Raw genomic sequence first — 20,380 nt, 5'->3', positions numbered from 1 at the left:
TAGTAAAGATGAAAGAAAAGAGGTATGCACCTGTGAACAGAGCAGACTAGGTATGTCGGTCACATGCATATGCAGTGATAACCACAGAATTTGCAAAGTTATTAAAACACCTTCGCTTCTATCATCATCATCATCAAGTCAATGCAAGTGCTCTGGACAGTTAACTGTTTATTTCATCTGAGATACGCAGCATATCTTGGGAATGAGACTCCTCAGACAGCTGTAGAGTAGCTTGAGTTTCAGATTATGCTTTGCTAGTTGTATCATGTCACCTCTCAAAATCCAAATCGTATAAAGTAGCACCAGTGTTAGGCATCGCACCAGAATACCACTGAAAGAGGTTCCTACTTCGAAATACTTCAAGGTAAAGTATGAAGTCCATGTAACAAGCAAAATACAAGCAAAGTAGAGTACCTGTGGTAAGAATACATGTGAATACAAGCTGCAAGTCTAGGAAACTAAGACATCCTGCAGCTGTAGCTAAGACATTCAACTACAACACCTTTCACTGGCACAAAGTTAATAGTATTTTTAAAAGCTTAAGGTTGCAGCTACTTCTAGACAGATTAGGTCCAGAAGTAGGAAAAATAGCTCATTAAAAAGCTTTTCACATGTCAGAATACCCACACAAGTCCAGGCAGCTACACTACTAATGTATTAGCAAGGACACCAATGCTGGGCAATTGCCGAACAGGACTAGAAAATATTGCTGGAATAAGACAAACAATACATCTATTTCAGCTTAATTAACTCCTCAACATTTATTGTCTGCTCGTATAGGCTCCCAAAATATAAGCATAGGATGAAAAGCCCCAAATCTCCAATAAAATAAAACATATAGTGTTATATTATTTAGATAATACTAGAGCACCTATACACAGCAAATCGGTTTTTGTTCTTAGTAAAGCCAAGACAACAGTCTTCAAACACACAACTGGACCACTCATTAAATCCTCTTCTTTAAATGAGTTTTAACTGACAACTCTGAAGGCTGGACAGAATTATTTTATTTTTTTTAATCAGATTAGACACAAGTAGTGCCAAAAAGAGAGAGGATATAGTGTACTACAGTAAGAACACACAGACTGTTCTTTTATCATATTTTTAATTTATTTTACTTTACATTTAAATCTTACTAAAGATAAACAAATAAATGAAAAAATTACAATTGCTTTTTTCCAACTCTTCCAAACTCAGGCCTTTGAACTTTTGTGCTCTGTTTAAAGCGACACAAAAGACATGTTTCTACACAAAGATTCCTTTCTTGTTACCAGTATATTTAAAAATACTTTTTCCAGTTGGAATATGCCAATTTGCCTTTCTTCTTCCTAACCACCCCCACTTCATGCTGCTTAATGCTGGTATTTGATTTAGTAATGAACTGTCAACAAACTGGCTAGCTTCAAATTGTGGTGTTTCTGCACTTATCTGCTACAATTTTATATATTGCTGCCTGTAACACTACAGGGTTTATCTCCATTTAAAACAATTTTGTAATGGGAGGGTTTGTCTTCATCATTGCAAATGTTTTACATACATTCCTTTTAATGAAGGATCACATAAAGATGGCCAAACCAGCCATCTTGGCATGATCAGAACACAGATGCAAAGTGTTCAGCTTGCCAGGCACCACTCAGGCTGGCAGGGCAGACCAGTGTTTGTGGCCAACCAGTGACTAATCGATGTTTCCTTTCACAAAGCCTCCAACCCTTACTCCAGTTCTAGGTGGATAAGCAAGCAAGGAGTCTGGAATAACAAAGTTGACAGGTCTAGGCAGGCACCACCTGGGAAAAGGAGTCACCTTTCCTTTTTCCCAACCTATATTTACAGAAGAATCATTAGTCCCATGTCATTCTGTGTTGGTAAGAATATGGCTCTAGGGCCAATAATAATGGGAGATATTATTCTTCACCTAATTTGGGGCACAAGCATGGGTGGAGATGGAAGTCAAAAGGAAATCAGTGCAGGAGCTGCATGTCATTTCCTTAGGGCAGTGATTCTGGGACAAACACAGGTGTGGAAAGCACAGCCCAGATGAGCACAGCATGCTACCAACAGGACAGAGAAACTGCAAATGGGTGAGTGAGGTCAGCCCTGTAGGTTTGCCCTGACACTGATTCATCCCCAAAGCTTCTTCTGACTTCAAACACAAGGGTTTAATAGCATTGAACTTGCTGGGCAACTACATTATAAGACTGGCTGATAAGGACTGCAACTGTCCATGATCAACCCAATCTCTGGATGAACACTGCACACTTAACAGACATGGGACTAGAACCAGACAAAGAAATCATTAATTTATAACTGACAATGACATTTTAGTACAAACTGACGAAGACTGGCTGGGAACCCAACCAAGATGTTCTCTGCTATACTCCAGACTGTAATCCTGGTTTAGGAAATAACTATGTGTTTATTCAAAGTAAGCCAACTCCAAACCCAGGTTTCTCTACTATAATTCCGAACACCACAGCACAGTTCTCATTTAACCTATTCCCTTTCCTTTCTGTCCCAACCATCTGGAGATGCTGCAGGTTTCTAGAATATCTGCAAGTTATTTTGCCTCAAACACTGCCAAATCTATGTACTTTCCCACCCACAGAGAGCCGATCAGCAGGCATCCCACAAGTTATTCCTTCTCACAGAAGAGTTACCAAAATAGTAACTCTAACACTACAGCTTCAACTGTCCCTCCTCTCCCCTCCCTTTCAGACCTGCTCTTTCTCCTTTCTTTTTTCCCCCACCCTTATCTATCGGTCTTCACTTGCCTCTATTAGATTTTCCTTCCCCCATATTAAGAGATGCTATATATGGGCTGATATTGACTCCCTCAGAGTGCTCAAGTGCACAAGAATTATCGTTCATTCAATAAGGTAATTCTACAAGTACTCTGAACACACTCCTATTGTCAATAACAAAGAAAAGACACTGCTTGGTGGCAAGAGGTTCACACTGAACTAACCACAACTGGCAGCAGGTCTTACTCTATGTACTACTATAGGACTCAATATTTTTAACTTCCTTCCTGCACAAAACATTTAAGCTTTGTCTGGAAGAGCAAGCTGACTAGAGCTGAGCCTTACGTTGTCCAGAACTCGAGGCATTAAGTCAAATAGCTCTGGAGCAGAAAATGGGATGGAGTTAGAATCCTTGACTCCTGACAGAGGGAGGAAAAATCAGGAGCCATGGCACTTGTTTCAAGAAGGAGAGGCGGCTAAATCCTGTTTACTCAAGAAGAGGTGATTGAGGACAATCTATACATTCCAGAGAACAAGTCCTCCCCTACACACTGTATAGGGGAATCACAAAATTATTACTGAAGAACACAGTAAACGGAGGGAAAGCTGCAATCATGGTGATGTGTTTCAGGCCAATTTAATTCAACACCCAATAAGAGAAGGACACCTAAATAAAAGGAAGCTTCAGTAGTTCATTTTCTAAATAGTTAAAGATGTCAGACAACACTGCTATTTCACATTTTAGCCAGAGTGAACTCTCTATGTGGGTTTTTTTGTCACAATCACCCTGAAAGAAAGTAGTACACGTACACTGAGTGGATAGTGCAATTTTCAACAACCCCATGCTCCTTTTTAGGTTAATTGTAGTTTTTAGTGGATAAAAGAATTTAAGGGCTGTTTAAAGGAGATCTTGCTTTATTATTTTTAAAGTTGCCCCACCCAAGTTTTGTTCTCCCACACATTCAGTCCAAAGCACATGGGAACACAGTGATTTCAATGGAATGTGTCCCAGCAATCTTTCTGTTCCAGACCCCCATGTATCTTTTCATACTTTAAAAACTGTTGAATGAGAGCCTACCTAGAACATTGGGCATTAAAAAGTAGTGCCAAGCCTTAGCACAGTGTCTAGATTAAGACTGAGATTTTATACTACAACATACCTAACTGCCTCATTTTAAGATTTATAGAACAATGAGTACACCACAGGCCAAAAAGCAGAATTTTCACAAGAACTGCAAACTTTTCAACCCCCGCATGACCGTACAACAAATAGGCATTTCCAGAAATACCAGAAGTTAGAGCTGGCAATTAGCATTGGGAAATCCCAGCCTGTCTTGGCTCTGCTTCTGACAATAGTTACTTTTGCCGCTGAACTGCACAGTCAATTCTCAATTTTAAAAGACACTCTAGTTTTCTAATATTCAGTACTGAAGATATTTGGATGCAAATATCAATTCTAATCTTCATCTTGTCCAGTCAACAAGCTAACAATTAAAATAAAATCTGTCCATTGTCAAATTGCAAGACATGTTTTTCAGCTGATCTTCAGTACTCGCAGAAATTAGTTCCAAAACTTTTCAGTTTTCTCCAACCCATCACAGCCTTGACACATTATGCCTTTTCTAGAGTAATCAAGAACAGAGTTAAAACCAAATCTACCTAAACATCACCTAAGTTCCTACAACATCTTAGTATCAAAGAGCTAGATATTTAAATGTGTGTAGGTGCCTAAAAATGTTGATGAGTATCTTGTCATATTTAAGAAGCAGACAAAACATGTTTAGACAGGTTTAGTATCTCTGCACATTTGAAAATGCACTCAGCCCTCATCTGCCTGAGATTCTAGATGTTTTTGAAGTCAGGCCACAAACTGACTAGTTATTACAAAAAACAGTCCAATCTCAAATACTAGTAAGAAACCTAATCAGACATGAGTAGCACTGGTTTTGTTTTAATTGGATTCTTTCAAACCCTGATTTTCCAAGCAGAAACAGTGAAGAACTTCTGTCTTACTGGGTGGATATGTTCATTCTCTATCGTGAATAAACTACAGACAGTCTATAAACAAATTCAAGCTCTGAAGTGATAGCTTCTGATACTACCACACCAACTCTTTCAAGTGTTACATGTAATAGTCTCTTGCAACAACTAAAACTGTCATCCTTTTAGGCTGTCAGCTTCTAGGTGTTACTAGTAATAGGTTTTGAGTTTGATAATGAGGAACAAGAGGTGAAGAAAAAGGGAGAAAATACATCAAGAGACTAGTTTTTGTCAAGACCTAAGCTCAAGTTTCTCTTGCTTTGTCTACAGACTCTTGAAGCGTGCACTACTTAGCTTCCAATCTCAGCATTTGTTCCCACCTAGGCATCCTGTTCACAGATTTATGGTCTACAAGGATCCTCCTGTAACTACACATCACTCTTTGACAATACTCATTTATGACAAAGCGATAAATCTCATTCCTCCACACCAAATACACATGTTCACATGGCAACAGTCACCCTCAGGAAGGATTTCACAGCAGTTAAGTATGTCAAGGAAAAAAGATTCTCCAGTTAATGGAGCTGCTTGTGCACACAGAGAGTGAATCAAGTGAGGTACAGGGGAGCTGAGCAGCAAAAGCATGAAGTGAGGAATCACTCTCCCATCTAAGAAGAGTTATACTTCCATCTCTCAGCTGTGGACTGTATCAGTTCTGCTAAATATCAGAATTAGGAGTCTTATTAACTTGTGTGTTCCTGAAACAATTTTGCTGGTGTGCCCATCCCTGTGCTTTTTAGGTCAATAAATTCAGGGTGTGATTTGACAGTGCAGCTAAGCCAAGAAACAGCTGCAGAAAGGGATGTCCTCCTGCTCCTCCTACTTTCACCATTCATCTCAGGGTTGACCCTACAGTGAGACAGAGCAGTGAGTTAATCAGCTAAAACTCACCCCACAAAGGGTGATCTTCCATCATTTTATGTCCCTGAATTGGCTCACTGCAGGGTCAGATACCCTTAAAACCAGAAGGACAGAGATGAAAGAAGAGGGAACAGGGACAACTCCTTTGCAAGCTGTAAGACTGGTGTAGCTACAGCACCAAAGCAAAGCCCTGCAGCAAGGACAGAGACATATACACAAATATCACCAGTTGTGCCTACTTTCAATTCAGCCACTCCAGAACAGCCTAGAGAGGTTTAATACACCAGTGAAGTTTCCTACACAGTCTTCATTCCAGCATACGGTTTTGTTTCCTACACAGTCTTCATTCCAGCATACGGTTTTGTTATCAGCCTTACTACTGGAGAAGTGTTTGTGTAATTCCTATTTCTCACATACACCTTGAAGACTTATTCCTACTCCTCCGCCTCTTCCTGGTTTTTTATGCTAACAGTGAGGCTAAAGAGAAGGGTATCATTCTTTAGTCCAAGACACCTTCAGTTCTATAAAATAAGACATTAAAGACTTCCTCCAGAAAGAATTACAACGAAGGTGGGATGAGTCCTTCCATCCTTACTGACTCTACCCTTATCCCCAATTCAAAAGCAGTTACCACATCTTATAAATTGAGATACAAATAAGACTAATTCCAATTAAAACCACCTCCTCTTCCCCCTCCTCACAAATTATAGCTAATGGTAGCTTCTGGAAACTAAGGAGAAGGATAATTCTGCTTGCTTATCCTGCACAAAATATAGAACAGCTCCTGTTGGCTGTTTTGAATTATGCCCTTAAGGTTTGGCTTCAAAACAGAGGAAACCAGACTGTCATGGATTTAGACTGCTGTGCTCTTAGAGCTGCATATCTAAATTTTAGGTATCTGAAAAATTCTTTGTGGTCAACTTTGTCTCCAGCCAGTAGACAGCAGTAGTATCAAAACAGCAATTACTTTCAGACTCCACTTAGTTTGGGGGAGAGGCGTGAGCGAGTTATCAAGCATAGATAAGTACAGAATAAGTGAACCAGTGCAATTTATAACAGTGGGTGGACTAGCTACAGCAAGATCCAGTTGCATCACTCATGTCACTTAGCCTTTGCTCTAGAGCAGCAGCCCAGCCAACAGGCATAAAAGTGTGAATGAAGTCATCCCAACATACAGGCACACCTAACTTCCATAATAGCAAGTGTGTTCATATAGCCAAGGGACTGTTCTCATTACCCAAGCAGATGCCTATAAAAAGTTTTACTGGTGTAGGTGAACTCAAAATAGCAGTTTCTGCTATTCGCTGCAACAGGAGCAACAATATCTGATCCCAAAATTCTAGCAGTTCTAAACTGAATGGCATATTCAGTTAGATGAGACACCAGAGCCTTATGACATTATTTTTATTTGTTTGAAGTGGCACAAGACACTGTGCCACTTGCTGATTCAGCCTGGTGACTAGCAAAAGCCAAACACTGCTTAAATAGTTTAAAAAGTTTCCCTTTGTTCCCAAAGGTTGGTTGACATATTTATATTACGTCAATAATATACAATTATACCTCATTTGTAGAGGTAGTCTTTTTCAAAAGCTCTTGCTAAACCCAAGGGACATCCACCAGTGCTGCTGCTAGGAAGCCAGTACAGCAGCTGCACCAAATGTTAAACCTGTAGCTCAAAAGACTTTCTAAGCAGTAACCAGCACATCTGCAGATTACACCATAACAGCATCTCTACCTACTTCACAGCTACTGAAGTGCATTACAAGCCCGCTAAAGACACCATTCTAATGGTGTGCCATGAGACCAAGAAAGCATAGCCTGTACTACTCCTGAATGCAGCGTGTTATTTTATTCCCAAACATCAAAACTTTTGAAGAAGCTCCATTTTCAAACCTAAATCATCTTCACCAAATATTGCTGCTCCGGGACCCGGTGCAAATCTGGCCATGACAAACAACAACATATCACTTCTTTCAAAACAGGGCAAAAATTCAGAATGAAGGGTGGAACATACAGATCATGGAGATTTGTCATGAATTCCACACTGGAAATCTGGAAAGTCAGTTAAACACAAAGTCACCTATTTCACTGACTGCTCACTGTAATATCAAATAAGCATTAAGATGAATGCATTACAAAAAGCTGCAATGAGTAGTACGAAAAGACAGACAAGAACAGGACAAGACTACAACAGTTCTGCTGCTTCGAGGGAAGTATGCTTACTATACAAGTTCAAGCCTCGGTCTCCACTTATACTACTACTGCTAGCAAGAGGCAACGTATGACGTGCAGCCTAATGCCTCTCTAAATGCAGTTCTGAAGAGTCTCCTGTAGGGACTCCATATTTATGTCCATCATCCTTACTGCTCAAGCCTCATATTCACCTCTCCTCTCACACTAGAATTGACAAGCCACAGCTGCCGTAATTGCATAGCTGGTTCCTGTATTCTTACTGACAAAGCAATCCTATCACAGACTGAGGAGACCTTTTGTTAAGTGCTCAACCACCACACTGATAAGAATGGTATTATGCTTAGACAGAAATATGATTGGGTAGTAAAATCCTTACTAGGCTTAACCCTATACCTAGAACAAAGTTTCAGTCTGGGCACCAGCACAATCTAATGGAAGTTCTGCAGACGCCACACATGAGCATGATTCAGTCATGGAGAACAAGGTAGTGAAATGCTATTAATTTGCATAACAGACAATTGCACTCCAAATAGAAACAGCCTACTCCATACCATACTCAGCTGTTGCTTGGAAAAAACTTTTCTGTAATTCATTAACCTACAACCTTATCAAGGTGGGAGTGAAGAATTTGTTTCCAGCATGGAAACCAGCAGTCAAACTGAGCAGAAATACTTACGTCACTCTTCCTGAACTTTGCTTTTAAGCTCTTCATGCTGATCACATTCAACCTTCCAAACCTTTAAGGAGCTTTTTATCCTTCTTCAATATCTAAACAAAAAAGAAAGAAAAATAAGATTCCAACTTGATACCATTCAGTTCAGTGGCAGCCAAGTCTGAATTGAATTTGCATACCTATATCACCCTTTGAGGATTTAGCCCTCAAGCTCTAAAAAAAGATTAACAGCCAGCTAAGGGAAACTTTCTGTTTATCCAAATTTAAAAGCAAGCCTAAATCTGACCACAGCAGAACAGAACAAATCCTTACCAAAAACTCAAGTGTGTATCATATTGTACAAGCTACCTCTCAACATAATTAGATCACCAACACATTCATACACGTAGCACTTCATACACCACCTATTTTAACATTACCATCAGGGCGGCTGTTTCTAAAGTGTGAAAAGCAGAAAAAAGTATGCAAAATCATTAATTAAAACTTCACTATCCTACAACCGTGGGTCTACACTGGGAAGCAGAAGTCCCACCACTACGTATGTACAAGTCTAACAACTAACCAAAGTCAAAATTACATTTAAACCATGCATGACACATACTAGGACAGCTCAACACAACATAGCACATAGAACCATTTGAGCAAGAATGAGGTTATCACTAGAAGAATTGTTTTATACTCTTCCCCATCAGAAGCTGTATGTGTATTCTTGAAGTCATCGCTGGTTTTAATTTGACAGTGAACTATCACAAACAGTCATGTTCCAACTTCTTTTCAAGTGAAGAAAAGCAGCAGTTGCACAAACATATACAACTAACATTGCAGACAAGCTGCAAGCTCTCACAGGGGAGCAGGGAGTCAGTGCCCAGGGCAAAGTCTCCTACAGAAAGCTTCAATATACCAGACAAATGTAACAGCGAACAGCATGTTGAAGTAGCATGGCAATGTGTTTTTTCCTAGAGCACAGCAGAAAAACATAATGAAAGAACAACATACACCTGAACTGGCCAAAGCCATCTATGCAAAAATGTTCCAGATTTCTAGTTTTACAGTATGCTCACTGGAATAGCCAGTCACTCTCATCTACAAGTTTTAGCTGCTATACAAATTCCTTCTGAAGGAACAGTTTAAAGTAAAGGATGTTCAGCTGTATAAACTTCCTCCCTCCACCCTAGAAAAAAAAGGAGAAAAAATATCACAAGTTTAGCCAGATAAATAAATAACTGAAATGAGGACTGGAGAATAAATTCAAATAGGTCATGCAGGGTCACTAATGTTTCACATCACTCTTCAGAAACAGTAGATTACAGTTTAATAAGTGAGATTCAATCGTTTCAGAAGAGAAAATCATTATTATGAAGCAAATATCTATGTTATACATGTTCACTCTACCGCACGTTTTAAAATGCAACTATGCAGTATATGCTTGGTAGAATATGTATGAATGCTTCCAAAAAATACAACACGAAGTAACATTCAGGAGTAGCAATTAGTGCTAAGTAAACACGTCATTTAGTTCAACCCTGTATTTATCTGACAGCCATTCAAGACAAACACAAGCACATTTCTTAAAAAAAACCCCAAACAAACAAAAAATCCCATATACTACATACACACAAATATTTCCCACAGAACACACACCTCCAGTCGGTAAACTGGATGGGGTAATTCTGTAGGCTGTTAAAATATCATTAAATCTAATTAAATGACTCTAAATCTAATTAAACAGTCATTCTGAAGTCATATCAGATTCCTGACTGCTTTCAGGTATATGAACAAGGGGTTTCATTCTAAGTTCTCGCTTTTCATCTCAAGCAGAATGGCTTGTGGCATTTTGTCTAATCCCTTAGCATGCAAAGGAAAAGACAAAAAAAAAAAAAAAAGAAGAAAAGAAATCCCAGAAGCTTTTTACTCCCTGTCTTAAATGACAATTTCTTACCTTCTTCCTGGGCTGAATGGAGTATTTGCAAATTAGTAACAAAAAAATTTTAAAAAGCAAGTTTTGAACAATCAAAATGAAGGAATTGCTCTTAGAGAAGCATACCACTTTATTTCTGCTACACCTACTCAAACTTTGGAGAAAGTGTTTAAATTGCACAACAGCTGTCATAACCTGCACTGGAAAAGAGCCTGAACCTCAGCAAGAGCCCAATAATCTCCTAAATCATTCTCTAGCAACACCAAGGACAACGAGCATTGCAAAGATCAGCAGTGCCAGGGTACAGACAAGACAAATAACATTACACTTATCTGGCCCTTACATACCAGGCCAGAAAAAAAAAAAAAAAAAAAAGAAAGAAAATGGAGGACAAAAACCCAAACTCTTTTAAATACTTTTGGGAAAACCAAAACAAAACCACAATTTAAAGGAACTTTAAAAGCTGAGAAACATCATACAATATCCCACAAAATCCAAAACTTAACAATAAAAACTTAACTTTTTTATTTTAAAAGATATTTGACATTAAAAAAAAGGTATACAGTTTAATCACATCAGTTAATAAAATATAAAGAAATCTTGTGCATGGGAAACTGAAAATAAGAAATCTTTCCTCACATAGATTGCCAAAGAATTGTGTGCTATAGACTGTCTTTCCCCTTACCACCCCCTCAGCATTTTTGGCTCCCACAAACAAAAGATTTGTTATAGCTCCCATGAAAAATAAAGTACTCAACTACAGGGCTAAGAGAGAGATGACACCTCCTTGTAGGTATGTGCACAGAACAGCAGCAAAGCTGCACTCTCCTCTGTGAGGAACCTAATTAACAAGATCTACAAGCACTCCTAATATGCTACTTTTTCCCCTTTTGAGGAAGGAAGAAGGGAGGTGAGCTGTGTTTCTATTAGAAGCCAACTTATTTTTCCCACAGGATACTTCACCTCTTGCGTAAGCGCGTTTTATACACTGAATGGGAAACTGAAGTCCTCAGCATAATTAAAAAAGCATGCACAAGCACACAAAACCAGCATTCCCAAGTTTAGTGTGTGTCACATCTGTATTTTTTTTCATAAGAGATAGTTAAACACAAACATTAAGATTACAGCTAGTGTATCATAATGCCCATAATCCTTCAGCTGTAGAGATAAAAACCCACGAAGCGGTGAGGGCTGCCTTTTCTTGGCACTGTTTAAATGAGGAAGTCACCTCTCAAACGGTGTAATTATTGGAACTGATGCAAAAAGAGGTCAGCATCCTGATTCAGCAGAGCTCTATGACAACTGTTCATTTGCCATAGAGGGGGATAAAGGAAGTGTCATTAATACACTCCTGTTTTACAAGATAGGAAACAACTAATAGAAATTCACTAGGGAGCATTAAGGCACTTCAAAACTGTATTCCTGCAATATATCACAGGTATTAACAAGAAGCAATCTCTGCTAATAGTGGCATTTCTCCACTTTCAGAACAAATGTGATAATAAACACTGAGCGCTGTCATTTTGTAGCCGCAGCAAGTTAGCACCAGAGAAGAGCTTAACTCCAGGGATTCTAAAAGCTATGCTAATCACATGCTTTTAAACATTAGCTCCAAAATTTAAACAGCTAGTTCTCTACCTCATCCTCCTTCAGCTTAATGTTAAGAAATAGCTTTCAGGAATACAAGCCACTGAAAACATCTTCAGATTGGTGGTAAACCTATCTAGTTAGAACAAGAGACACTTAAGTGGTGGTAATCTTCAACCTCAATAATTCCATTGAAACTGTGTTTTAATACACAATACAATCTTCAGGTTTAAACACAGGAAACAGATTAGGATAATGTTGCCCACTGATTTACAGTGAGATTTGTGCAAACCACAGTAAACAACAATACTGACATATTTTTTCCTTTCATTAAATTGCATTAAAAGCGGAGCAAGGCCTTTCAAACAACATCAGTTAATTCCTTGAATGACCGAAGATCCAGTGATGCAACAGTAAAACAGCCTTAGTTTTACTAAGTAAAACAATACACTATGCACACTATTCATGCCAGTGACAGTTAACCTTTACTGGTAAGTGATGAATTCCATTAATTTAGGTGTCAAAAATCTTGCACATCTTTCAGAACACCCTGAGAAGCCTCCATCTCAGACAATGCTCTTCTGCAGCAAAGCACAATTCATGTTGTCAACTCGTTTCCCCTTCCCCTCCCAAAAATACGTCAAAAATTTGTTGTAACTTTATGAGGTTACAGAAAAGAACTAGAGACTCCATGCAATTTCTGGCAACATAAAGAGAAAAAAAAAAAAAAGAGTCTGGAAGAATACCACTGCTGACATGCTTACATCTTCCTTTGTATGATTACACCTACACTCACAGTGGAAAATAAGGGGCCACATAAGTGTCTTCTCCTAGAGCACACCACCACCATTTATTCTCTGGATGACCACTTTCTAAATCACAAGCTGTGCTCTGACCCAGAAGCACAAGCCTTTGCAGCAGCCAGCACTGCCAACAGCCAGAGGCATCCACACTACCAGCATCTCTTCTGCTGCCCATCTTCAGTAACCAACTTCTCAAAAGCTTCACATGCCTGAGGTCTCCTGACCTATCCAATACCAAGAACATGCCCAAACCTGGGCCTCTCCTTAGCACTGCCAAAACCACAGGACCACCTGGAGGCATTAGCCATTGCCCAGCCTCTTTGGTTGTTTGCACATAAATGCAGCAAGCCCATGCTGTCCTAAAAAAAAAAAAAAAAAAAATCTACCCAATACTTTATCTCTGACTACCTTCTCATTTCCATCCAGCTGAGCATATTCTTCTCTCTATTGCTCAGGCCCGCGCGACCAAGCATGTATGATGTGACCAAAAGCAATAGGAACATTTCCCTACTCTTTATCAGCACAGCTCAGTTTTTCCATCTTGAGTAACCCATCTTCCTATCATAGGAAAAGACAAATGGAACAGAATTTTTTTAAACTTAATGTCACCTATAAAGACAAATAATTCTTGGCTTGGTTAATCTATTACTTACTAATGAAAACACACTGAAAAATGCACTGAGAAGCCCAAGCACTACACAAGAGTGGGAGTGATTTATACACAGTTAATCCCACTCTAAACAGAATCAGACATCAGAGATAGCAAGGCCATTGGGTAACAGTACAATCCCTCCATCCGTTCACAAATCACTGGCAAGGATGTGCTGAACTGTACAAATTCAAGCATTTCAGCCCAAAAGTTAGAGCTCCATAGATATTGCATCACTAACAAATCTACAGCTATTGCTCCTCCCTCCAGAATGCTTTGCATCAACTCCCTATTCTTAAACTTCCTTTTGATATTCAGAACTTGCAAATGTTAAACTCCATCTTTAATGGATTCAGCTCATACCATGAGCTGAATGTTATACAGCCAGTACAAATCCAGGCAAGACTGTCAATGTGGGGATATGTTCAGCTTGTTAAACCGCGTTTTCAAAATCAGTTCTAGACAGATAGGAGAGAGCGTGCATCAACAAAGCCTTAGACACAGCGACTTACAGGAGAAGACTGGAGAAAAAGCAAAATGTGACATTGCCCTGATTTGTTTACTTGGCATATTAGACAGCACTCCAGGCAAAATCCTAGCTCAAGCAAAGTCGGGGCAAATTTGTCATTCACTCGTTACATACAACTTTACTCTGTTCTTACTCCAGTTCTTTTGTCTAGAAGTGTCTGTCAACACACATTCAGCTCACTGAAGAGCACAGTAAGACAGACAAGACTTGCTGCATGAGCTGGGACATACTGCTGTCTTTCTCTGCTTTCAATTTTCCTGTCTCTAAAACAAAAAGCCCCTCCACCCTTGTGTGCCCCTCAATTTTTGAGGCCATATTCTCTGGTTTGATCATACAGAAGATATGCTGCAGTCCTGAAGACTTTTCCATATTCATTCCTTAGTCCAACAGGGCTAGATTGGAACTGATACATCCAGCTACAACTAGAAATAGAGAAAAATGACGCAGAGTCCCACTTGTGAAATGCCAGTTCTTAAATGAAAAACCCGCATGGATAACACCAGCTAGTACTTGTTTATACTTAACTGCCTTCCTAATATTCTGTATCAACTGTTCCACTAGATGCTCTTCAGAATGGCCAAACACGACCATCTGTACAGATGCAACGTTAAATCTATGAAGAGACATATCCAATACTTTATGGATGAACATTCTGAAATAGCCTAAGGCAGAACTTTTACCTATCAGGCAGGAGTTAGGAAGACAGGAACATCAATTTAATTTGCCTAAGGCACTCTCCAAGCCTCACTCCCATAAACTCTGCCTTTAAACTACTCAAAGGGGATCTGCGTCAGTAGTGTAGAAACTCCTGTAGTCTAGAAATACCTTCAGAGACTCTGATGATAACACAACTTCCTTATTCAGCTTCCAAGTTCTTGGGTAGGGAAAACATTTTAGCTGATGAAAATGCAGTACCTTTTTACACATTACCAAATAATGAAAAGAGAGTTAGGTGTGTTTTCACCCCTCAAAAAAAAAGTACTAGGAATTCAGATATTTTCTGTCCTGGAAGACTATCAATGCTATCAACTAGCAGAACATCAGCAAGATCAACACCTGCATCTTAAGTGATAATCAAGTGATTTTTATCTGATTTTATTCAGGTTGTTGAAACATATTCAATAGCAGCAGGTGCCATACAAATACTGGAGAAGATCTAGTGTTTGAGATACTTGTCCAAGCCTTCAGAGACCTATGAACCCCTATAAGCCCCTTAGAGTTATTAGGCTGGTGTCCCAACCAAGCCCTTAGAGTTATCATGCTGGTGTCTCAACAAAGTCCTTGTAAACAAGGTCCTCAAAGCATTCAAGTGTCAAACTCCCCAAAGACACTTTACGGTGTCCCAGTGCCTTTGGGAATCCAGACATCTGCAATAACCAACAGTAGCTCCCCGTGTGTCAGCAGTCATGAGAGGAGAAGTGGAACATCCTCAGCTAATGAAGTTATAAAGTCATAGACAGACCAGTGTACAAATGCTTTTTCTACTGTAATGACTGAACAAACTTGTCTCTCCACTTTACCCATCCCCTCTACAGATTCAGTTGAAAAAAAACACTAATCTTTTACAGTTTTACAGTATTTTGAATACTAGCAATGGCTTTCAGGCACAAAACCAAAAGGAGACTATGGCAGCTTTAGAAAATATATGTAAGTTATTACAGCATTCATCCAAAATGCAAGATCTATCTGCAGAGGAAGGACTTAAGCCAAGATCTAACACTTCCCCGGCAAATGCACTAACCATTAGGCTGGAGACTCTCTCCTCCAGAGGTGTTCTCAAGTTCATCACAGCAACCACCATCATCACCTCCAGGCATTACTGGCTATCCTGTTCTAGACCTCAACACAAGGGGAGGATGCTTTCTTTCACTGGTGTGTGCTTGCACTCCAGCAGTCTTTGGCAAGTACCTGGACTGGTAGCTCGTCCTAAGTGCCAGTGGAGATCTTCAGCTGCTTCCACACTTCACCAGATTTGCATTTGCCTCTGGCAGTTTGACAGTGATAAACTCTCTCCAATCTACTACCTGAATTACAGCTCTTTGCACTACTTCCTCTATACCCTACAAGTGCATTATTCGATGACCCTCAAAATGTAAGCAATGACAACTCTGAAAACAAGTCCCCAGCCACCGCAAACGTAGAGTTATCACCTGTGTGCATTCACATGCACCTAGACAGCAACTCCAAGGAATGTAGGCAAGAGAATAAACTTCTCAGACACGAAGGAAGTATGCACACAGCAGGAGAGCAAGGTACTTGAATCTGTAACTCCAGAAGACGTTATTGATTGCTATGGTCCCATCTTGGGATTTTCAGTAGTCTACTACCTCTGCCACTAAGCAAGGCACTAAAGGTTTGAACTGATTTGTTCTAGTTTTCCTTGTTGTGCTTTGTTTTGATTGTTGTTTGGTTTTGGTTTTTTTTCTCTGTGGTTATTTCAAAAACTATCCCTGTGCAAAAAGAACCAGCCCACAATCAGCTCTAAAACCAAATGTGATTAGGGTATTGCTGCAGTAGGATTCAGAAATTGCCAACATCTCACAAAAGAATTTAGCTTTCATGTCTCTCCAGGCACTGCTTCTCCCTCAAGAGAAGCACAAAATCCTTCTCAGAGAGAGGGAGAAGAAAAGTAACATAGTGGGAAACACATAAAAAGGAAAAAAAAAAAAAAAAAGAAAAAAAAAAAGAGATGAGGCAAGTGAGTGAACTGCCTTGTGAAATGCTTAAATCGCTTCATGAGACCAGCAGCCTCCCTCCTAGTCTCCTTCCCATTTCACGTTGCCCATCTTGGCTGAGGGAAGGAGAGGGGAAGAGGTAGCATTTTATAGCTTTGCTAGCAGATGCACTCTTGGAAAAGGGAAGAGAACAGCACAGGGCCAATATTTTTAGAGACTGGAAGGGCGGGCGTCTGCTACTGCATAGTGACTTCTTGGCACTGAGCTTGGCTTTAACTCAAGAGAACCCTGAGCTCATATCAAGCCTTGTTCCACTCAAATGCTTTCCCTCTGGTTCATACAGCCGTTATGTAATTCTTCTATTAGTAAATAAAATCTCATTGACAGTTTTCCATGAGTGTCCTAAAACAAGCGCCAAGCGGGTCATTGACAGATATTTACTAAATTCATTTACTCCTAGTTAATCTAGGACATTAGAAGGCCTTTCTAAAATGATGTATGTGTAGCTTTCAGAATATGATTTTTTTTTTTTTTAAAATAACACACTAATCTGCAACCCGCTGGGACAAAAACAAAACAAAAACAAAGCCGAAAAACTTCAGCTTCTACCAAAGTGGCACTCACTCCACTAGACTGCAAGAGTTTTATACCAGTTCTGTAATAAGCATGCTCACACTCACTATAGAAACAAACGGAAGAATTTCTTAAGATCCTGCAATGCTGATAAAGCAGAATTTAACTAGTCTTTTCATAGGGAGAAAATTAAGAATGTCACAAGCGGCAAGAGCAGACTGCAGAAGGCTTGTGCTGCCAAACGCTGTGCAAGGGAAAGCAATGTCTTTCGTGTGCTCTGTGGGAAGTTAGATGCACAGGTTCCTGGTTAAACTTGATGCGATTCCTAAAGCTGGCTATTTAATTATTTGGTTTTTTAACAGCTACAAGGAATACTGATCTGTTAAGCCCCCGCTGCCAGAGGCGGGCGTAGCCGCGGTGCGTGCCCGCGGGGCAGGGGGGGACGCGGCCGGCAGCGGTGCGGGGGGACGCGCCGGAGCCCGGCCCAACCGCCGCCCCCCGGGGCAGCCCGGTAGCCAGCCCCCCTTTCCCCGAGATCCCACCCAAACCCCGGAGAGAAATCGCCCCACAAGCGCACCGAGACAGCGCCGTCCTGGGGGCCACCTTCTTCATGGGAGCGATGCAATCCGAGGGGAGGAGGGCCCTCCCCCGGGGGCGGATTTAATTCCTTGTCAGGGTCCCCCGGGAGAAGGGGGCGAGGAGGCGGCACCGCTGCCCCCAGGGTTCAGCCGGACCCGCGCTGTCAGGGGCCGGGCGACCCCCTGCCCGAAGCGGCGAGGGGCTGCGGGACCCGCGGAGACCCCTACCGAGGGGCGGGTAGGGGTGCGGGGCGGTGAGCCAGCGCCGGCCTGACGGCACCGAGGTGCTCCCGCTCACCGCCGCAAGCAGCTGTCACCCCCCGCCACGCACCGAGAGGAAACAAACAACAACCAAAAAAAAAAAAAAATCGTAAAACTATAAAGTAAGTCAATAAACAGCCAAGCGGCAACGACTCGCGGGCTGCGCTCCCTTCCCTCGCTGCTTCCAGTCTCCCTCCGGCAGAAGGAAGAAGTTTCCTCCTGTTGCGCCCCGCGGAGGGGGTTTCTCCCCTCAGGCTCCGCCGGCGGCGGCAACAACGCCGGCATCAACCTCCCGCGGCCGGCGGCGGGGGGCAGGTGGGCACCGCACACAAAGCCCCTATTCACACCGCCCGCCGCCGTGCCTGCGTGCACGCAACCTCCCGCCTTTCTCCCCGCCGAGACGCCCTCACCTCATGGAGGAACAGCGTCCCGCTACGATCGTCTCCTCCTCCTTCGCCGCCGCCGGCAACCGCGCACCGAACCGCGTCGCCGCTGAAGGGCGGAGCGGTGGCACCGCCTGCCCCGGGACACTCGGCCGCTCCGCGCGGATAGGGCGGGAAGGGGGGGCGTGACATCACTCCGCGGCCACGTGACCGCGGGGCTGCGGCCCCCCGCGGGGAAAGGGAGGGGCGGGGAGGGGGCTTTGCCCCCTCCCCGCCCCTCCCTTTCCCCGCGGGGGGGCCGCAGCCCCGCGCAACACCCCCCCCCCCACACACACACCCCCCGCCTGCCGAGGCTTCCCCCTCCGAGGAGCGACATGCTGCGAGGAAGGGATGGGGAGAGGTTGGGGGTGTTGTCACCCGGAGTGATGGTGAGGGGGGAGATGCTTCCAGGAGCCCCCCCGTCGCTCGCTTGTGTGTGTGTGTGTGTGTGTGAGGAGGAGGGTACGGCGGGAGGTGGGTGCCAAGTCCCTTCCACCACTGGGGGAAGCTGAGGGAGGGGGGGGAGGGAACCAAGAAAATATGTCGAGTTCTTCAAGTGTGTGAGAGACGTCCCCACGCGTTGAATTCCACTTGCTCGGACACCCCTAGGTGGGAAGGACTGCTTCAGGAGAAAGAGAAGTGGGGCACTTGTTTAATTATCCAGATTTAATGAGTGGTGTAGTGTTTGGTGACACAGGAGCTGAGAGGCCAGAAAAAAATCACAAGTGGTCTTTATAGCCGTGCCAAGGTACTGCTTCACTGGATGTGCTCCAGAAGTCTCTTTTCTGTGTAGGCCAAACCCCTCTTCTCAAAGACAACCTCCAGAGTGCCCTTTCTCGAGTCTTCCAGCAAGCTGATAGCAAATCACCTCAGCATCTCACCAAAAAGATCGCAGTTGCCTTCACCTGCACAAAGAACTCTGGACACTTCATCGACCAACTGTCCAGTGAGTTGGTGAGCCTCTGCCTATCATCCCACCACGAGTCCTGCCCTTGTTGCTAGTCATCTTCCCATTGTGCTATGCCCATCTGCTGGTCCCACTCACCACAACCACATTCCCGACCAGAGAAGGTCTCCTTTCATCTCTGGGATTGCTCTTATCTTCTCTGCTCTCAACCATATCCACACCTTCTAAAGTGGCAAACAGTACAGGGAGGAAACGAGTACTTCAAAACTTTAGGTCATTACTGTAGTAGTGGCAAGTATTGTTATTAAACAAATACACTTGATTATCACCAGAAGCGTACTTTCCTCTGCTAATCTGCAGTCCTTAGGTTGGTCAATTTGTTTTGCATGTGTTTTACCTCTGAGAGCAGCCATAATCATGCCAGAACTGTTTCCTCTCTTTTTTCCTTATAAAAACCACGCGCACCAATGTTAATCTAATATAGTTAATGTTGAGAATTTAATTTGCACAAAAAACAATAAAAATAAGAAAATTAAACTTCCCCAGAAATGCTAGCTAAGCAGCTACAAAATATGTTGCAATTATTATGCAATTATTCTTAATTCCAGTTAGTTTTAAAAGCCAAATTCATGCGTACAATATGTTCAGAAAGTATCTTGCCCACTTCTTCCAATACCAGCAAAATTCCGTGTAATCGCATGTGACTAACATGAAAATGATTTTTATGTGAGTACTACCTCTTTAATTTTGAATACCTGACCATGTAGGATTTTTATTTCCATTCTCAATGCCAGCATATCATAAAGATGAGGTTTGTGTATGTTTGCATGGGATGGTCCCATATAATGCCGCATGAATAATAAATAGTGCCTTTTGGCTATGGTATAAAATATTAAGTTCTTGAGAACTGGGAAATACCATATTTCCTAGTTCCCAGAGAAGTATTGTTCATCATCTGGTAAAGTGTGGGCCA

The 20,380-nt window shown here is 41.8% G+C and overlaps 1 protein-coding gene across 4 annotated transcripts in view; it reads right to left on the bottom strand.

Annotated features, from left to right (window-relative positions):
* RAI14 (retinoic acid induced 14) overlaps positions 1–18,602 on the bottom strand; it is an 87,976-nt gene extending 69,374 nt beyond the window's left edge. For all 4 annotated transcript variants that reach the window (XM_074932261.1, XM_074932262.1, XM_074932264.1 and 1 more), the window contains exons 1-2: positions 18,489–18,602; positions 8,509–8,600 (exon numbers count right to left, since the gene is read on the bottom strand). In XM_074932261.1, coding sequence (XP_074788362.1) covers positions 8,509–8,544 — 36 coding nt within the window. In that variant the 5' untranslated portion in view covers positions 8,545–8,600; positions 18,489–18,602. The remainder of the gene's footprint in view (positions 1–8,508; positions 8,601–18,488) is intronic.
* Positions 18,603–20,380: the final 1,778 nt, after the last annotated feature.

The sequence above is a fragment of the Athene noctua genome, chromosome Z (assembly GCF_965140245.1).
Source record: "Athene noctua chromosome Z, bAthNoc1.hap1.1, whole genome shotgun sequence".
Classification (NCBI taxonomy): domain Eukaryota; kingdom Metazoa; phylum Chordata; class Aves; order Strigiformes; family Strigidae; genus Athene; species Athene noctua.
Note: the sequence above shows the minus strand (reverse complement) of the source record. Positions and strands in the feature narration are given on the sequence as shown.